The sequence below is a fragment of the Chiloscyllium plagiosum genome, unplaced genomic scaffold (assembly GCF_037043375.1).
Source record: "Chiloscyllium plagiosum isolate Xiang-an unplaced genomic scaffold, Cpla_swu_hap1 HiC_scaffold_10, whole genome shotgun sequence".
In the NCBI taxonomy this organism is placed as follows: Eukaryota; Metazoa; Chordata; class Chondrichthyes; order Orectolobiformes; family Hemiscylliidae; genus Chiloscyllium; species Chiloscyllium plagiosum.
The window spans coordinates 117,437,323-117,457,994 of record NW_028270148.1 but is presented as its reverse complement, the minus strand read 5'-3'; the positions used below and the strand labels follow the sequence as shown (position 1 = coordinate 117,457,994).

The 20,672-nt window shown below is 45.3% G+C and overlaps 1 protein-coding gene across 3 annotated transcripts in view; it reads right to left on the bottom strand.

Annotated features, from left to right (window-relative positions):
* The window catches only part of vps54 (VPS54 subunit of GARP complex), a 102,230-nt gene extending 83,866 nt beyond the window's left edge, over positions 1–18,364 (bottom strand). For all 3 annotated transcript variants that reach the window (XM_087991701.1, XM_087991703.1, XM_087991702.1), the window contains exons 1-2: positions 18,278–18,364; positions 5,443–5,611 (exon numbers count right to left, since the gene is read on the bottom strand). In XM_087991701.1, the coding sequence (XP_087847827.1) occupies positions 5,443–5,581 (139 nt within the window). In that variant the 5' untranslated portion in view covers positions 5,582–5,611; positions 18,278–18,364. The remainder of the gene's footprint in view (positions 1–5,442; positions 5,612–18,277) is intronic.
* Between the last annotated feature and the right edge of the window lie 2,308 nt (positions 18,365–20,672).

Sequence of the window (20,672 nt, the reverse complement as noted above, 5' to 3'; positions counted from 1 at the left end):
TTGTGCTAGCCATCACCATCTGAGGAAAAAGGCTCTCACTGTCCAACCTATCTAACCCTCTGATTATCCCATACGTCTCAATTAAGTCATTGCTCAACCTTCTTCTCTCTAACAAAAACAGTCTCATGCCCCTCAGCCTTTCCTCATAAGACCTTCCCTCTATACCAGGCAACATCCTAGTAAATCTCCTCTGAACTCTTTGCAAACCTTCCACATCCTTCCTATAATGTAACTGTACAAAATACTCCAAGTGCAGCCACACCAGAGTTTTGTACAGCTGCAACACGACCTCATGGCTCTGAAACTCAATCCCTCTACCAATAAAAGCTAACACACTACAAGCCTTCTTAACAACCCTAAATGGCAGCTTTTCAGGATCTATGATAGGAATTATTATTATTTGAATTGGCCATGCTAAATTGCCCATTGTGTTTGGTGCATTAGTCAGAGGGAAATGGGTCTGGGTGGATTACTCTTCGGAGGGTCAGTGTGGACTTGTTGGGTTGAAGGGCCTGTTTCCACACTGTAGGGAATCTAATTACACTATGTACATGGACAGTGACACCTCTGCTCATCGACATATACCAAGAATCTTACTATTAGCCCAGTACTCTCTATTGCTGTTGCTCCTTCAAAAGTGAATCACCTCACACTTTTACACATTAAACTCCATTTGACACCTCACAGCCCAGCTCTGCAGCTTACCTGTGTTCCTCTGTAACCTGCAACATCCTTCAGCACTATCCACAACTCCACTGACCTTAGTGTCATCTGCAAATTTACTAACCCATCCTTCTATGCCCTCATCCAGATCATTTATAAAAATGACAAACAGCAGTGGCCCCTAACAGATTCTTGCTGTACATCACTAGTAACTGAATTCCAGGATGAACATTTCTCATCAACCACCACCCTCTGTCTTCTTTCAGCTGGTAAATTTCCGATCCAAACCACTAAATCATCCTCAATCCCATGCCTCCATATTTTCTGCAATAGCATACCGTGGGAAACCTTATCAAACGTCTTACTGAAATCCATATACGCCACATCAACCACTTTAACTGTTTGGTCACCTTCTCAAATAACTCATTTAGGTCTGTTAGGCACAACCTATCCTTCACAAAACTGTGTTCATTATCCCTAATCAACTTATTCCTTTCTAGACGATTAAAAATCCTGTCTCTTATAATCTTTTCCTACACTTTACCCACAACTGAAGTAAGGCTCACTGCTCCATAATTACCAGGGTTATCTCTACTCCATTTGTTGAACAAGGGAACAACATTTGCTATCCTTCAGTCTTCTGGCACTATTCCTGTAGACAATGACGACATAAAGATCAAAGCCAATGGCTCTGCAATCTCTCCCCTGGCTTCCCAAAGAATCCTAGGATAAATCCCATCTGGCCCAGGGGATTTATCTATTTTCACACTTTCCAGAATTGCTAACATCTCCTCCTTGTGGACCCCAATCCTGTCTAGCCTAGTAGCCTGTATCTCAGTATTCTCCTCGACAACATTGTCTTTTTCCAATGTGAATACCAATGCATAATATTCATTTAGCACCTCTCCTATCTCCTCGGGCTCCACGCACAACTTCCCACTTCAATTCTTGATTGGCCCTAATCTTACTCTAGTCATTCTTTTATTCCTGATATACCTATAGAAAGCCTTCGGTTTTTACTTGATCATATCTGCCAACAACTTCTCATGTTCCTTCTGGCTCTTCTTAGTTCTCTCTTTCGGTCTTTCTGGCTAACTTGTAACTCTAACTGAGTCTTCACGTCTCATCCTCAGGCAACTGCCTGTGTGGAGTTTGCATATTCTCCCCGTGTCTGCGTGGATTTCCTCTGTGTGCCCCGGTTTCTTCCCATAATCCAAAAATGTGCAGGCCAGGTGAATTGGCCACGCTATATTGTCCATAGCGTTAGGTGCATTAGTCGGGGGTAAATGTACTGTAATGGGTCTGGGTGGGTTACTCTTTGCAGTGTCGGTGTGGACTTGTTCAGCCAAAGGGCCTGTTTCCACACTGGAGGGAATTTAACCGAACCGAATCCTAACATAGGCCTTCTTCTTCCTCTTGACAAGAGATTCAACGTCTTGAGTAAACCACAGCTCCCTCACTCGACCACTTCCTCCCTGCCTGACAGGCATATACTTATCAAGGACACACAGTAGGTGGTCCTTGAATAAGCTCCACATTTCAATTGTGCCCATCCCCTGCAGTTTCCTTCCACATTCTATGCATCCTAAATCTTGCCTACTTGCATCATAATTGCCTTTCCCCCAGTACAACTCTTGCCCTTGGGTTATATACTTAACCCTTTCCATCGCTAAAGTAAACATAACCGAATTGTGGTCAATATCACCAAAGTGCTCACCTACCTCCAAATCTATCACCTGGCCAGGTTCATTACCCAGTACCAAATCCAATGTAGCCTTGCTCCTTGTTGGCCTGTCTACATACTGTATCAGGAAACCATCCTGCACACATTGGACAAAAACTGATCCATCTAAAGTACTCGAATTACTGTATTCCCAGTCAATATTTGGAAAATTAAAGACCCCATAACAACTACCCTGTTACTCTCACCCCTATTGAGGATCATCTTTGCAATCCTTTCCTCTCCATCCATGAAACTATTCGGAGGCCTATAGAAAACTCCCAACAGGGTGACCTCTCCTTTCCTATTGCTAACCTCAGCCCATATTACCTCAGTAGACAAGTCCTCAAACGTCCTTCCTGCTACCGTAATTCTGTACTTGACTAACAATGCCACACCTCCCCCTCTTTTACCATTTTCTCTGTTTTTACTGGAACATCTAAATCCCGGACCTACCATTTCTGTCCCTGCTCTATGTCTCCGAAATGACCACAACATCGAAGTCCCAGGTATCAACCCATGCTGCAAGTTCACCTACCTTATTCCAGATGCTCCTGGTGTTGAAGTAGACACACCTTCCTGCTTGGCGGTACACTCTGGCAACCTTGAAACCATGTTTCTCACCTCAGTAGTCTCAAACTCCTAGACACTGGAGCTACAATTTAGGTGTCACCCCCCCCCCCCCCCCCCCCGCTGCATTAGTTTAAACCCGCCTGAAGAGCGTTAGCAAATATCCCCCCCACCCCAAGATATTGGTACCCCTCTGGTTCAAAACTAGAGGGCATAGGTTTAGGGTGAAAAAGAGAAAGATTTAAAAGGGACCTAAGGGGCAACCTTTTGACGGAGAGGGTGGTGCGTATATGGAATGAGCCGCCAGAGGAAGTGGGGGAGGCTAGTACAACTACAACATTTAAAAGGCATCTGGAAGGGTACATGAATAAGAAGGTTTAGAGGGATATGTGCCAAGTGTTGGCAAATGAGACTAGATTAATTTAGGATATCTGGTCAGCATGGACAAGTCAAAGGGCCTGTTTCCATACTGTACGTCTGTGATTCTAATGAGCAATAATTCAAACTATGCATATTGTTACTGAACTAAAACAGTGTTTTAGCAGCAATCAAAATATTTGTGTTTGTGCAGAAACTGTTAACGTCAAGCACATTTTAAATAATGGATTGAAAATTGTGACAAATTTAATTGAAGTAGGGAAATCTATCATTTCAGACATGATCTGATCAGATCTCTCACCAGACTGGTTCTTGAAGGAGCAAGACAATTGTACATCTAATGAAAGTTGAACATTGTGAACAGCAGATGAAGTGACATGGCAACCAACGGTTACAAACTCAAGACAGAAGTCAGTGTATTTTACAGTCCCATTTTGAGTCCAATTATAAGAAAATGAGTACCACAGATGGTGGAGATCAGAGTCGAAGAGTGTGGTGCTGGAAAAGCACAGCCGGTCAGGCAGCATCCGAGGAGCAGGAGAATCGATGTTTCAAGCATAAGCCCTTCATGAGGTATGAAGCCTGTGGCTCATGGGGGCTGAGAGATAAATGGGAGAGGGGTGGGGCTGGGAAGGAAGGTACCTGAGAATATAATAGGTAGATAGAGGTGGGGGTGAAGATGATAGGTCGGACAGGAGCATGGAACGGATAGGTGGGAAGGAAGATGGACAGGTGCATAGAACACAGAATATAGAACATTACAGCGCAGTACAGGCTCTCACCCTGAAACCAATCTGAAGCCCATCTAACCTACACTATTCCATTATCATCCATATATTTATTCAATGACCATTTAAATACCCTTAAAGTTGACAAGTATACTACTGTTGCAGTAGGACAGGTCAAGAGGGCAGTGTCGAGTTGGAAGGTTGGACCTGTGATGAGGTGGGGGGAGGGGAGATGAGGAAACTGGTGAAATCCACATTGATCCCATGTGGTTGGAGGGAGACAAGGCTGAAGATGAGCTGTTCTTCTTCCAGGCATAGGGTTTGGCAGTGGAGGCGGCCCAGGCCTTGCATGTTCTCAGTGGAGTGGGAGGGGGAGTTAAAGTGTTTGGCAACAGGGCGGTGGGGTTGTTTAGTGCATGTGCCCCAGAGATGTTCTCTGAAACTTTCCAACTCAGCACTGTCCTACTGAACTGTCCTGTCCATCTATGTGCTTCACCCTCCTCTCCAAACTATCATCCTCACCCCCACCTTCATCTACCTGTCGCATTCCCAGCTACCTTCCACCCCCAGCCCCAATTCCCATCCCATTTATCTCTCAGCCCCCTTGGCCCACAAGCCTCATTCCAGAGGAAAGACTTTTGCTCAAAACATTGATTCTCCTGCTCTTCTGATGCTGCCTGACCGGCTGTGCTTTTCCAGCACCACACTCTTCGACTCTTAAGTCCAATTATATTGAATGAGGCCAAACATGGTACAATTTTAGGGCAATTTCCAAATTCTGCAAATGGAGCAATAGATTCTACAGCAATACTGTTATTAAAAATGGAGCTCTTCACCCAAATCCTCTAAATCCTCAAGGTTTCTGTCCTGCAGAATTTCAGGAACACGGTTTCCCCTCCGTATAAGTTCACAAAATCTACACAAAGTAAGCTTACTAAATATTTACAGACAGTACTAAATTTTTAAGTACGTTCATATTGTACTAGAAGGACACACCACCGAAGTGATTTGCTGATTAATCTCATTGTGCCTTTGCTGATTCAAACCAACACCACAGACTGGTAGCTTCATCCTGATCCTGGGCCAGCTGTCTGAAAGAGATTTCCTCTCATTCTAATTCTCCTACCCTACCCCCTTTTTCAAACCTCTGGGAAAAATATAGGTTTATGTTGGAAATTCCCGACAGAGTACCCCAAATTATCCATATGATTCAGGGTGTGCTTTCAGTACGTAGCAAACAGACAGACAGCAAAGGGAATGATAAGATTTTCTTAAAAATTAGATGATAGGATGCACATGTTGCCAGAAAGGCCAGCCCTAATTGCCCTGGGGGTGGTGGTAATGGTGAACTGCCTTCTTGAATTGCTGCAGTCTTGGGGTTACCTGTTGGCTCCTTGGGACAGACATCTGGTAATGATCGAATAGCTTTGAAAGACTTTTTAGATGGGTCCATTTCCTTTTTGAACTTTCCATCACTGCTGCTTGGTCGGAGCACTGGTGGAGAACTATGGCTTGAAGCCATTGTACTTGGGCATCACAAGAAGGTGCCTAGCTGTACAGATAGAAAAGAAAAATAACTTAATTAAAAATAACAAACTTATCTTGCATTTACAGTTTCTCTTGATAGCAATTTCTTGAGTAGGCCATTCGACCTCTCAAGCCTGGTCCAGAATTCATTATGATCATTGCTGTTCATTGAGTTCAATACACTAATCCTGCCCTCCCCATCCCCCCCCCCCATTTTGCTTGATCATTTTAACCACAAGTGCTATGTTTACCTCCTGCTCGAGTGGCCTTAACCACTTTCTGCAGCAGTGAATCCCACAGGCCCACCATTCTCTGGGTGAAGACATCTAAAGTAAAATTTTAGTGGGTGTAACGGTCTTGTTTTATTGTTAATTTTCACCAAATGACATGAAATAGAATTTATTTTGACAATGTTTAAACAAAGGAAGTCAGTCAAGCCCTTTACATTCCCTATGTGAAAGTGACAGCAGTATCCATTATTCAGTTATATTGCAAACTTAAGGATGTCAAATTTGCTCGCATTTCAAAAACGTGACTCAGATTTTCAAAATATTGATAGGTTTCAATGATACTGCTTATCACATCAGCTGTACAAATGGGGAGTTTTAAGTGAGGTGTTCATTGACCTCAAGTCTAGAAATAATCGAATACAGATATTTTACAGAGAGGGAAGTATGATGATTTGTGAAATAAGAAAAAATTATGTTCTTATATGATGTTTGGATTGAATCACAGAAAATGTACAACATTTACAGCACATAGGAAGCTATTTGCAGGGCAGAAGATAAAACCAAAGCTGAAAATGTGTTGCTGAAAAAGCGCAGCAGGTCAGGCAGCATCCAAGGAACAGGAGAACCGACGTTTCGGGCATAAGCCCTTCTTCAGGAAGATAAAACCAACCAAAGATAAAACTGAATTAATAAATCCAATGTGGTTAGTGACCTGTCTAGAAGTGCATCTGAATTTTTCTCCATGCAGTCTTCTTTAAAACTAAATATATATCTGCAATCAGATCACAATTCTTTTACAATAAAGTTTGATTGATATTCCTCTGCATCCATCACATGACATAGAAACAAGGAGCAGGAGTAAGTCATTCAGCTCCAAGCCTGCTCCATATTCAATAAAACCATGGCGAACCTGAATGTAATCTGAAATCTACATCTCACCCTGACACTTTTCACCCCTTTGCTTAACAAGAAACCATCTACCTTTGTCTTACCAATATTCAATGCCTGCTATCAGCTTTTCAGAAGAGTTCCAAACACTTGTGATACTCAAGGAAAACAAACTTTGAACCAGTGTTTTAAAGGGATTAAGGGTTTGAAGAGTTCAGCATCTCTTTAACACTGATTCCTGAAGAAGGGCTTATGCCTGAAACGTTGATTCTCCTGTTCCCTGGATGCTGCCTGACCTGCTGCGTTTTTCCAGCAACACATTTTCAGCTCTGATCTCCAGCATCTGCAGACCTCACTTTCTCCTTTAACACAAGTTGCCTTGTTTGGCTCAGCAAAAGCAGAAACTCAATCAAACTCAACGTAGCATTGACTTAAAAGGAAAATCAGAAACAAACAATAGTTTTGGGATTCAGACAGTTTAGATATACTCTACAATTAGGCAACCTATACTATAACTGTACCCTCATTTTATTGTTACAGCTATATTACTTCATCAGCGGGCAACAGGAAAATGCCAATTGGTATTTGATGAGAATTTGGAACATACATATTTACAAAATCGTAAATTGACCAAAATGTAAATCATTTCTTTTTAACAGCGTCATAGAGATGTATGGCACAGAAACAGACCTTTCGATCCAAATTGTCCATGACAATCAGATATCCTAAATTAATCTTGTCCAATTTACCAGCATTTGGCCCATATCCTTCTAAACACTTCTTAATCACGTACCCATCCAGATATCTCTCAAATGTTGTAACTGTACCAGTCTCCAACACTTCCTCTGGCAGCTTATTCCTTACACACACCACCCTTTGCTTGAAAAAATTGCCCCTTCAATCTCTTCTTACCTTCAACTGATGATCTCTAGTTTTGGACTCCTCAACCCTGAGGAAAAGATACAGAACATAACAGCGCAGTCCAGGCCCTTTGGCTCTGGATGTTGCACTGACCTGTGGAATCAATCTGAAGCCCATCTAACATACACTATTCCATTCTCATCCATACATTTACCCAATGACCATTTAAATGCCCTTAAAGTTGGTGGGCAGGCCATTCCACGCCCCTACTACTCTGAGTAAAGAAACTATCTCTGACTCTGTCCTATATCTATCACCCCTCAAGTTAAAGCTATGTTCCCTCATGCCAGCGATCACCATCTAAGGTAAAAGGCCCTCGCTGTCCAACCTATCAAACCCTCTGATTATCTCATATATCTCAATTAATTCACCTTTCAATCACCTTCTCCCTAACAAAAACAGCCTCAAGTCCCTCAACATTTCCTCGTAAGACCTTCCCTCCATACAAGGCAACATCCTAATGAATCTCTGAACCTTTTGCAAAGCTTCCACATCCTTCCTACAATGTGGTGACCAGACCTATACGCAGCCCTACCAGAGTTTTGTACAGCTGCAGCATGACCTCATGGCTCTGAAACACAATCTCTCTACCAATAAAAACCAACACACCCTATGCCCTCTTAACAACCGCATCAACCTGGGTGCCAACTTTCAGGAACCTATGTACATGGACACTGAGATCCCTCTGCTCATCCACACTACCAAGAATCTTACCATTACCCCAGTACTCTTTATTCCTATTGCTCCTTCCAAAGTGAATCACCTCACACTTTTACACATTAAACTCCATTTGCCACCTCTCAGTCCAGCTCTGCAGCTTACCTGTGTCCCTCTGTAACCTGCAACATCCCTCAGTACTATCCACAACTCCACCGACCTTAGTGTCATCTGCAAATTTACTAACCCATCCTTCTATGCCCTCATCCAGGTCATTTATAAAAATAGCAAACAGCAGTGGCCCCAAAACAGATCCTTGCAGTACACCACTAGTAAGTGAACTCCAGATAAACATTTCCCATCAGCCACCACCCTCTGTCTTTTTTCAGTGAGCCAATTTCGCATCCAAACCGTTAAATCACCCTCAATCCCATGCCTCCGTATTTTGTGCAATAGCCCACCATGGGGAACCTTATCAAACACCTTTATGAAATTCATATACGCCACATCAACTGCTTTACCCTTATACACCTGTTTGGTCACCTTCTCACAGAACTCAATAAGGTTTGTTAGGCACGACCTACCCTTCACAAAACCATGCTGACTATCCCTAATCAACATATTCCTCTCTAGATGATTATAAATCCTATCTCTTAAAACCTTTTTGAACACTTTACCCACAACCGAAGTAAGGCTCACTGGTCTATAATCACCAGGGTTGTCTCTACTCCCCATGTTGAACAAGGGGACAACACTTGCTATTCTCCAGTCTTCTGGTACGATTCCTGTAGACAATTACAACATAAAGATCAAAGCCAAAGGCTCTTCAAACTCCTCCTTGGCTTCCCAGAGAATCCTAGGATAAATCCTATCCAGCCCAGGGGACTTATCTATTTTCACACTTTCCAGAATTACTAAAACCTCCTCCTTGTGAACCTCAATCCTGTTTAGTCTAGTAGCCTGTATCTCAGTATCTCCTCGACAACATTGTCTTTTTCCAGCATGAATACTGATGAAAAATTTAGCTCATCCCCTATCTACTTCCCACTACTGTCCTTGATTGGTCCTAATCTTTCTCTATAGCCATTCTTTTATTCCTGATTTACCAATACAAAGCATTGGGTTTTCCTTGATCCTACCTGGCAATGACTTCTCACGTCCCTTCCTGGCTCCTCTTAATTGTTTCTTTAGGTCTTTTCATGCTAATTTGTAACTCTCAAGCACCCTGAGCCTTCATGTCTCAACCCAATATCAGCCTTCTTCTTCCTCTTGACAAGAGATTCAACTTCTTGAGTAGACACGGCTCCCTCGCTCGACCACTTCCTCCCTGCCTGACAGTTACATACTTATCAAGGACACACAGTAGCTGTTCCTTGAATAAGCTCCACATTTCAACTGTGCCCATGCCCTACAGTTTCCTTCCCAATCCAATGCATCCTAAATCTTGCCTTATTGCATCATAATTGCCTTTCCCCCAGCTATAACTCTTGTCCTATGTTATATACCTATCCCTTTCCATCACTAAAGTAAACATAACCAAATTGTGGTCACTATCACCAAAGCGCTCCTACCTCCAAATCTAACACCTGGCCAGATTCATTACCCAGTACCAAATGTAATGTGGCCTCACTCCTTGTTGGCCTGTCTACGTGCTGGTTCAGGAAACCATCCTTCACTCGGAGGTAAATTTCTTCACTGTCCACTACACCTCCAAGTTTGGTATCCGCTAGCTTTTATTGTGTGTTTTGTTTGTATAAATATATACGAACAATTACCTCATATCAAGTTAACAAAGAATTTAGCTCCAGTCCCACACCAGGTCCTAGCTCCCCGCCCTGCCGTGTGTTCACCATCCCTCCAGACTTGCCCCTCTCTGAGGATGAAAGATCAGTCCTCAGCAGAGGTCTCACCTTCGTTCCCACACGTTCTCGGGTCAATGAATTCAATACACGGAGTGACATTGAACGATTCTTCCGCCGCCTTCGCCTCCGCGCCTTCTTCTTCAATCAAGACTCTCGCCCACCCTCTGACGACCCCTTCTCCCACCTCCAACACACCCCGTCCACCTGGACACCCCGTGCTGGCCTCCTACCTGCCCTCGACCTCTTCATAGCAAACTGCCGCCGCGATATTAACCGCTACCTGAACTCCCACACCCCTCCCACCCACTCCAACCTCTCACCCTCGGAACGCGCAGCCCTCCACTCCCTCCGTTCCAACCCCAACCTCACCATCAAACCAGCTGACAAGGGAGGCGCAGTAGTAGTTTGGCGCACCGACCTCTACACCGCTGAGGCCAAACGCCAGCTCGCAGATACCTCCTCCTACTGCCCCCTTGACCATGACCCCACCCCCCACCACCAAACCATCATCTCCCAGACCGTCCATAATCTCATCACCTCGGGGGACCTCCCATCCACCGCCTCCAACCTCATAGTCCCACAACCCCGCACCGCCCGTTTCTACCTCCTGCCCAAAATCCACAAACCTGACTGTCCCGGACGACCCATCGTCTCAGCCTGCTCCTGCCCAACCGAACTCATCTCGGCATACCTCGACACGGTCCTGTCCCCATTAGTCCAAGAACTCCCCACCTACGTTCGTGACACCACCCACGCCCTCCACCTCCTCCAGGATTTCCGCTTTCCCGGTCCCCAACGCCTCATCTTCACCATGGACATCCAGTCCCTGTACACCTCCATCCCCCATCACGAAGGACTCAAAGCACTCCGCTTCTTCCTTTCCCGCCGTACCACCCAGTACCCTTCCACCGACACCCTCCTTCGACTGACCGAACTGGTCCTCACCCTGAACATCTTTTCTTTCCAATCCTCCCACTTTCTCCAAACAAAAGGAGTAGCCATGGGCACCCGCATGGGCCCCAGCTATGCCTGCCTCTTCTTAGGGTATGTGGAACAATCCATCTTCCGCAACTACACTGGCCCCACCCCCCATCTTTTCCTTCGCTACATTGATGACTGTATCGGCGCTACCTCGTGCTCCCACGAGGAGGTTGAACAGTTCATCCACTACACTAACACCTTCCACCCCGACCTCAAATTCACCTGGACAGTCTCGGACTCCTCCCTCCCCTTCCTAGACCTTTCTGTTTCTATCTCAGGCGACCGAATCAACACGGACATCTACTACAAACCAACCGACTCCCACAGCTACCTGGACTACACCTCCTCCCATCCTGCCCCCTGTAAAAACGCCATCCCATTCTCCCAATTCCTTCGTCTCCGCCGCATCTGCTCCCAGGAGGACCAGTTCAAAATACGTACAACCCAGATGGCCTCCTTCTTCAAGGACCGCAATTTCCCCCCCGACGTGGTCGACGGTGCCCTCCACCGCATCTCCTCCACTTCCCGCTCCTCTGCCCTTGAGCCCCGCCCCTCCAACCGCCACCAGGACAGAACCCCACTGGTCCTCACCTACCACCCCACCAACCTCCATGTACAGCGCATCATCCGCCGTCACTTCCGCCACCTCCAAACAGACCCCAGCACCAAGGATATATTTCCCTCCCCTCCCCTATCAGCTTTCCGTAGAGACCACTCCCTCCGCGACTCCCTTGTCAGATCCACACCCCCCACCGACCCAACCTCCACTCCCAGCACCTTCCCTTGCAACCGCAGGAGGTGCAACACTTGCGCCCACACCTCCCCCCTCTCTTCTCTCCAAGGCCCCAAAGGAAACTTCCATATCCGCCACAGATTCATCTGCACCTCCACCCACATCATCTACTGCATCCGCTGCAGCCGGTGTGGCCTCCTCTATATTGGGGAGACAGGCCGCCTACTTGCGGAGCGATTCAGAGAGCACCTCTGGGCCACCCGGACGAACCAGCCCAACCACCCTGTAGCACAGCATTTCAACTCCCCCTCCCACTCCACCGAGGATATGCAGGTCATTGGACTCATCCACCGCCAAACCACAACAACGCGACGGTCGGAGGAGGAGCGTCTTATCTTCCGACTGGGAACCCTCCAACCACAGGGGATGAACTTGGACTTCACCAGTTTCTTCATCCCCCCTCCCCCCACCTTGTCTCAGCCGAATCCCTCCAGCCCGGCACCGCCTTCCTGACCTGCAGTCTTCTTCTTGACCTCTCCGCCTCCATCCTACTCCGACCTATCACCCTCACCTTGACCTCTTTCCACCTATCACATTTCCAACTCCCCTCCTCCAAGTCCCTCCTCCCTACCTTTTATCTTCTCCTGCTGAACACTCTCTGCTCATTCCTGAAGAAGGGCCTGTGCCCGAAACGTCGAATCTCCTGTTCCCTGGATGCTGCCTGACCTGCTGTGCTGTTCCAGCAATAAAGTTTCAACTTTGATCTCCAGCATCTGCAGACCTCACTTTCTCCTCAAAGAATTTAGATTCACCTTATTACACTGCATTTACAGTAAAGCAACAAGCCATTTGACCCAAATGGTGTTTGTACGCCACATGAACCTCCCAACACTCTACTTCATCCTTACATTCCAACTGCTGGCATCTGGTTATCTAGCAGCTTCTTAAATACATCTTGTACAGTATCAGTACTAATTACCTAAACTACTCTCTTGTGGGAAGTGAACTGCAAATTCTCATCACTATGTGGGTAAAGAAATTTCTCCCAAATTTCTTACTGGACTTATTAGTAGCTCTCTTGTATTTCTAAGCTCTGGTTTTGACCTTGACTGCAAGTGGAGGCTTTTAATAAAACTGTTCATAATCTGAAATATTTTGTTCAGGGTCACCTTTCAGTCTTCTCTTTTCGAGAGAACAGAGCTCCAATCCTGCTCAATATTGAGAGATAAATATGGCCTCTCAGTTGCAACTTGCCTAGGACATTTTCGTAAGACCTAAAAACAACTAAAGGTACCTTAATGCCTATTGACTTTCTCTGTCCATACTGCAATGTATAAACTGAGAGAAAACAAGCGACACTTGGAAACGACTTTATATCATTGAACTTGCCTCAGAGAGAGACTTGGCCCTTTTATGAACAAGAGGATTTCAAAATAACGTACCCAGGAACCTACTGCTTCCTTCACTAGCTTCTCAACACACCCCGCAAGAGGGAATTATATCAAACGAAAACATTATATTTAGTAGCTTCAGAAAAATAATACACTTGGAGCAACACATTCTCGAACAAGTCATTGAAAACAAAACCTAATGTAGCCAAACATAATCCTTCAAAAAAACATTAAATTCTAAATAATTTTGTTTGACAATTTATTGAAATTATTTTTTTAATTTCAGAAACACACTTTCTGGATCTTAGTAATCTGGTAAATTAATAATGAGCAAAAGCCAAAATTCATGCAAAATTAAGCTGTTATAAGACACAGTTAGGCGTGCCCAGTACACTAAAAACAGAACCATATCAGCCAAACTGAAACCAAAACCACTGGGATAGTAAGTCAGCCATCAGTAAGCCTGATATTCACACTATCTATGCTGACAAAATAGCAACATTGTCACAGTTTACAAAGTAAGCTGTGAGGCACACCAGCAGTCTGCGTTGGGACCATTCCCCTTCTTAGTTAACATACATTAATCCTTGGAACCTGCGTACTTGGTGAAGCATTGCAGCACTTGCAGATGTCACACAAATAAGAAACATGACGAACTGAAGCAGATTGTAATCAATTTCAGGAAGATACTGACATCTCATCCAGTCAGGCAGATAAATGATGAAATTAATTGTGGGAGTGGTAATAAAAGCAAAATACTGCCAGTGCTGAAAATCTGAAATAAGAACAGAAAGTGTGAAAGAAACGCCATTGGTCTGTCAGCAGCTGTGGAGAGAGAAACAAGGTTAACACTGAGTCCATTATGATTGCTCTTTGGAATAAAGAATGTTATGTTTTATATGAAAGATTAAAGAAAGGATGAACAACCTCAAGGGTAGGACTTTAAAAGTGGGAGATAGTTCACATAGTTAACCTTTGGCTGGAATGGTAGATTGGTAAAGCTGTTTTAAAAACTTATGAAGTCTCAAAAACAGTCAGACTGCACAAGCAAGCGATAAGTTATGCTAAATCTATGCAAATCATTGTTAGACTTTAGCTAGAATACCGTATTAATAGAAACTCATTCATTATTTCAATATGCATATGCTGTTCAGTTTTTGGTGTCTTCCTTCATGAAGAACGCAAGGGTCATTGAGAAGGTGTGCACAGGATGATATCAGGAATAAGGGGCTCTGGCCGAGAGGAGAGACCAGACATACTGGGACTCTTTTTTTTTGCAGAGGACAGAATAAATCTATGGCCACAATAGCAGACTTGCAACATATTTCATAAGTCTCACTGGAAATTTGACAAGACATTATGTAAAACATTGGCAGAATTCCAAATAATTAATTAATTATTAAGAATCAAACCAAAGCCAACAGATTGCCAGATGCTTGCCACATTGGTGGCTCCCCTCAGCTCTTGGCTGCCATGTTGCCACATGGATTCTGGCAAATTGCAGAATGACACTATCAAGGAGCTGCATGTAATCAACATTTCATCTCAACTACAGGAACTAAACGTCAGGGTGACCTCCACACAGGATTCAAAATAAGAAGTGGGCTCAAAGAGCTGAATAGTCGCCCCGCTTCCACTGCTTACATTGTTTTATAAGCTGCGTACACTTCAGAAGCAATATGTGTAGTCCCTGCTCCTACTGTTAATTGCTCAAAGCAGGCATTAAAATGTAGATGTTAATCTTACAGGCACCATCTACAGAACTATAGTACCTTCATCAATTGTTCTCATTTAAAATCATTTAAAAAACCAGAATTGGCATCAACAATTTACATTATTAATAATACATTCACCTCACAAGCTGCCTGAAAATAAACAGGATTAGCCTAGCATCACCTTGTGATATTTGAAAGATACGAAACAGCGGGCAGCCATTCAGCCTATTATGCTTGAGCCAATTAGATGGAAAGTCAACCGATATCAGCTATGTACCATTCATTTAGAAAAATCCAAAAGAAGAAAGATTCATTTAACATGATTTTTAACTAAATTTTTTCTGGACACAAACATATATCCATCACAAGTTTATAATACAACATTTGATTAAATTAATACTTGAATCACATATTCACATCATCAGAGAAACAGACAATTTCATTTCTGTAACAACATCCAGCTCCTCAGTAACTTAAACCTTTCTCTGTGACTTTTGCAACTTAGACATGACTATGCCAACACACTCCTCTTAACTTCCAGCCTTCATGCTCACCCAATGCTCAGTTATACATGTCCTAATGTGGACCAAATCCAGTTCACCCCATCATCTCGAAGCTCATTAACATTCCTAAACTTGCAGGTGACACAAAGATAGGTAGAGGGACAGATAGCATTGAAGAAGCAGGAAGGCTACAGGTCTTGGACAGGTTAGGTCAGTGGCAGATGGAATACAATGTGAGAAATTGTGAGGTTATGCATTTTGGTAGGAAGAATAGAGGTGTAAACTATTTTCTAAACAGGAATATGACGCATAAAAGATTTAGAGTGAAGAGGGTGGTGAACCCATGGAACTCATTGCTGCAGAAGACTGTGGGCGCCAAGTCATTGAATGTCATTAAGACAGAGACAGGTGGGTTCCTGATTAGGAAGATCAAGGGTTACAAGGAGAAATCAGGAGAATGGAGTTGAGAAACATTTTGGAGTCAAGAGCGTGGTGGTGGAAAAGCCCAACAGCATCCGAGGAGCAGTAAAATTGACATTTCAGGCAAAAGCCCTTCATCAGGAAGGGAGCTTGTGAGCAGAGGGGGTGGAGAGATAAGTGGGAGGGGGGTAGGGCTGGGGGGAAGGTAGCTGGGAGTGCGATATGTAGACGGAGATGGAGGTAAAGGTGATAGGTCAGAGAGGAGGGTGGAGCATATAGGTGGGAAGGAAGATTAGCAGGTCATGAGAGCAGTGCCAAGTTGGAAGGTTGGAACTGGGTTAAGGTGTGGGAGGGGAAAATTAGGAAACTGGTGAAGTCTACATTGATGCTGTGTGGTTGGAAGGTCCCAAGGCAGAAGATGAGGTGTTCTTCCTCCAGGCGTCGGGTGGTTAGGGTGTGGTGATGAAGGAGGCCCAGGACCTGCATGTCCTTGGCAGAGCGGAATGGGGAGTTGAAGTGTTCGGCCATGGAGCAGTGGGGTTGGTTGGTGCGGGTGTCCTGGAGATGTTCTCTGAAGTACTCTGCAGATAGGCGTCCTGTCTCTCCAGTGTAGAGGAGACCGCATCAGGAGCAATGGATACAGTAAATGACAAGTGCAGGTAAATCTCTGATGCATGTGGAAGGCATTGAAAACCAGGGGCAGCACAGTGACTCAGTGGTTAGCACTGCTGTCTCACAGTGCCAGCGACCCAGGTTCGATTCTCACCTCAGGCAAATGTCTGTGTGGAGTTTGTACATTCTCCCCAAGACTACATGGGTTTCCTCCAGGTGGAGAAAGTGAGGTCTGCAGATGCTGGAGATCAAAGTTGAAACTTTATTGCTGGAACAGCACAGCAGGTCAGGCAGCATCCAGGGAACAGGAGATTCGACGTTTCGGGCACAGGCCCTTCTTCAGGAATGGCCTCCAGGTGCCCTGGTTTCCTCCCACAATCCAAAGATGTGCTGATCAGATGAATTGGCCATGCTAAACTGCCCATAGTGTTAGGTACAATATAGGGTAGGGGAATGGATCTGGGTGGGTTACTCTTCGGAGGGTCGGTGTGGACCTGTTGGGCCAAAGGGAATCTAATAACAGCCATGATCAAATGGGTCTGACTGCCAATAGGAAGGAATTAAAATCAGGATGTTCAAGACGTCATATCTGGAGGGCTGAATGAGATTTCCAAGAAAGGGAGGGTCAAGATAGATTTGAAAACAACGAAGAGAATTTTAAAACTAAGGCATTGCTAAGGAAACCAGTATCCATTAGACCATAAGATATAGCAGCTGAATTAGGCTAATTGGGTCTGCATCACCATTCATTAACAAGTGATCTCAGCTCCATTTTCCTATCTACGCTCATAATCCTCAACTCCCATGTTTATCAAAACTCTATCTAACTCAGCCTTGAATACATTCGATATTCCAGCCTTCACTGCTTTCTGGGGGAGAGAATTCCACAGACTAATAGTCTGCTGACAGACAAAAAGAACCTCATCGGTTTTAAACGGGAGATCTCTTGGCTCTGAAGAAATCTTTGGACTCAAAATGTTACCTGTTTCTTTCTCACCAGGGATATTGTTGGGCTTGCTGAGTTTCTCCAACACATTCTGCTTATATTACTTGTTCTGAAACTGTGCTCCCCAGTTCTAGTCTCTCCCGGAAGAGGAGACATCTTTTGGGGATCCATTATCACAACTGAGTGGCTGCCTCTTCAAAAGAGCCTGGACAGGTATGATGGACCAAATGGCCTCCTGTGTACTGCGGCATTGCATGAACCATTTGGATATTTTATTAAGAATATCTTCCAAAGAATCCAAACAAATCCCAAATCAGGAGGAACACAGTATATGGGTCTTGCACCAGCTCAGGGGAGAGATTACAACAACAGGAAGAATAAGATATAGGAGGAAGACATCAGGATGGGGAGGGTCACCCGGCCCGAAAGGTTAACCCTGGTTTCTCTGCACAGACCTGCCTGTTTTTGTTGTTGATCAGGAGGGGAGGGGGGCTAGTATAGCCAGGATGGGCTGAGCGGTCACTCTGTGTTGATTCTGCGAGCCCGGTGTGTGTCTAACCCTGGGGAAAGGCGGGGCGGGGTGGTATTGGGGGGTATCTGGAAGCGGTGTCCGCTGACCCTCTCCCCCCTACACGAAGCCGGAGAAACCAGAAGCCCCGGCTCCGCGGCCTAACGTCCCGTCCCGAGCCGAGCCGAGCCGGTCCTGTCCGGAACCAGGCCCCACAACCACCAGGAGATCGGCATCCGGTCAGGGAGTAGCCCCTCACCTGGGCACCCTCATCCCTCATCCGCCCCGAGCCGAGCCGAGCCAGCGAGCGCCTCGAACCCTCACCTGCTCCTGCTGCCGCCCGGAGCCACCATCGGTCCTCCCAGTCAGTCCTCCCACTCCCCCCGGCCCGTCCCGGCAGGCGCCGCGTAGGCGCCAGGGGCGGGACCCGGGCCCGCTACGTCACCCGATCTGATTGACAGTGACACCAGCCAATTGGGGTGCAGGCATGTTGCAGCTGTTCTTGTGAATGGAAGAAATGGATTTACAAACGCACAGCGGGGCAACTGGACACTGCTGTCAAACTAATCTGTTCACAGGCACAACTGAAAAACAAGGCTGATATGTCAACCTGCCCCCCCTTATCAAATTCTGCTAACTTGGGTTTCAGTTGTGGTTTAGTAGATCTCTATTCACCCCCGGGTCCCAAAGGATTCATATTCCACTGCACAAAGGGTCATTGAAACATGAGATTCCTAGGGGTTTAGCAGGGTTAGAGATGTGGAAAGATTGCTCTCTAATCCCAGACTCTCCCACCTGGGCAAACAAATTCTTAGAGTAAGAGGTCGCTCATTTAAGACGGGGATAACGAGTAATTTCTTCTCTCAGAGGCTAACGAATATGTGGAATTCTTTATCGCAGATGGCAGTTGAGGCTGGGTTGTTGAGTATATTCAGGCTGAGATAGGCACAGCAGGAAGGGAAGTAAGAGTTATGGGGAAAGGACAGGAAAATAAAGTTGAAGATTATCAGATTGGTCATGATCTCATTGAATGGTGGGATAGACTCAATGGGCTGAATAGCAGACCTCTTCCTCTGTGTTTTCTTGTAGGGCATAATCTCAGGACAAGGGGGCACACATTTAAAACAGAGATAAGCAGGAATTTCTCTCAGAGGATAGCGAATCTTTGGGATGAGATTGCAGAGTACTTGAAAGTGCATGGCGAAATAGGATTCAACCATCACAGCTTTGTCAAAGGGAGGTCATGCCTGACAAATCTTAATTTTTTTTAAGAAGGTAACAAGCAAGTTAGACAAAAAAAAGGAGCTAGTGGACACAATCTATTTGGATTTCCAAAAGGCCTTCAAAAAGGTGCTACACAGGAGGCTACGAAATAAGGTAAATCCTGTGGTGTTAAGGACAAGGTACTGTCAGAGGCCAGACAATAGGAAGAATGGGGTCTTTTCAGGATGGCAACTATTGAGTAGTGGAGTTCTACAGGGGTCTGTGTTGGGACTATGACTGTTCATGGATGAAAGAACTGAGGGCATTCTTGCTAAGTTTATAGATGACACAAAGACATGGATGGAGTGTTGAGGAAGCAGGGAGGCTGCAAAAGGACTTGGATAGGCTGGGAGAGTGGGCAAAGAAGTGACAGATGGAATACGATGTGGGAAGTGTGAGGTTCTAAGTTTGTGCGAAGATTTGTAGCTCGGGTGCTCGTTGTTGTGGTTCTGTTCGCCGAGCTGGAAGTTTTTGTTGCAAACGTTTCGTCCCCTGGCTAGGCGACATCATCAGTGCTTGGGAGCCTCCTGCGAAGCGCTTCTTTGATGTTTCCTCCGGTGTTTATAGTGGTCTGTCCCTGCCACTTCCGGTTGTCAGTTTCAGCTGTCCGCTGTAGTGGTTGGTATATTGGGTCCAGGTCGATGTGTTTGTTGATAAGAGTCTGTGGCTGAGTGCCATGCCTCTAGGAATTCCCTGGCTGTTCTCTGTCTGGCTTGTCCTATGATAGTAGTGTTGTCCCAATTGAAGTCATGTTGCTTGTTGTCTGCGTGTGTGGCTACTAGGGCTAGCTGGTCGTGTCGTTCCGTGGCTAGTTGATATTCATGTATGCGGATTGTTAGCTGTCTTCCTGTTTGTCCTATATAGTGTTTTGTGCAGTCCTTGCATGGTATTTTGTACACTACATTCGTCTTGCTCATGTTGGGTATCGGGTCCTTCGTTCTGGTGAGTTGTTGTCTGAGCGTGGCTGTTGGTTGTGAGCCGTTATGAGTCCTAGGGGTCGCAGTAGTCTGGCTGTCAGTTCCGAGATGCTCCTGATGTATGGTAGTGTGGCTAGTCCTTTTGGTTGTGGTATGTCCTCGTTCCGTGGTCTTTCTCTTAGGCATCTGTTGATGAAGTTGCGCAGGTATCCGTTTTTGGCGAATACCTTGTATAGGTGTTCCTCTTCTTTTTGCAGTTCTGGTGTACTACAGTGTGTTGTGGCCCTTTTGAATAGTGTTCTGATGCAGCTTCGTTTGTGTGTGTTGGGGTGGTTACTTTCATAGTTTAGGACTTGGTCTGTGTGTGTGGCTTTCCTGTATACTCTTGTAGTGAATTCTCTGTTCGGTGTTCTCTGTACCATCACTAGCATACCACACTACCATACATCAGGAGCATCTCAGAACTGACAGCCAGACTACTGCGACCCCTAGGGGAGAAAGTGAAGTCTGCAGATGCTGGAGATCAGAGATGGAAATGT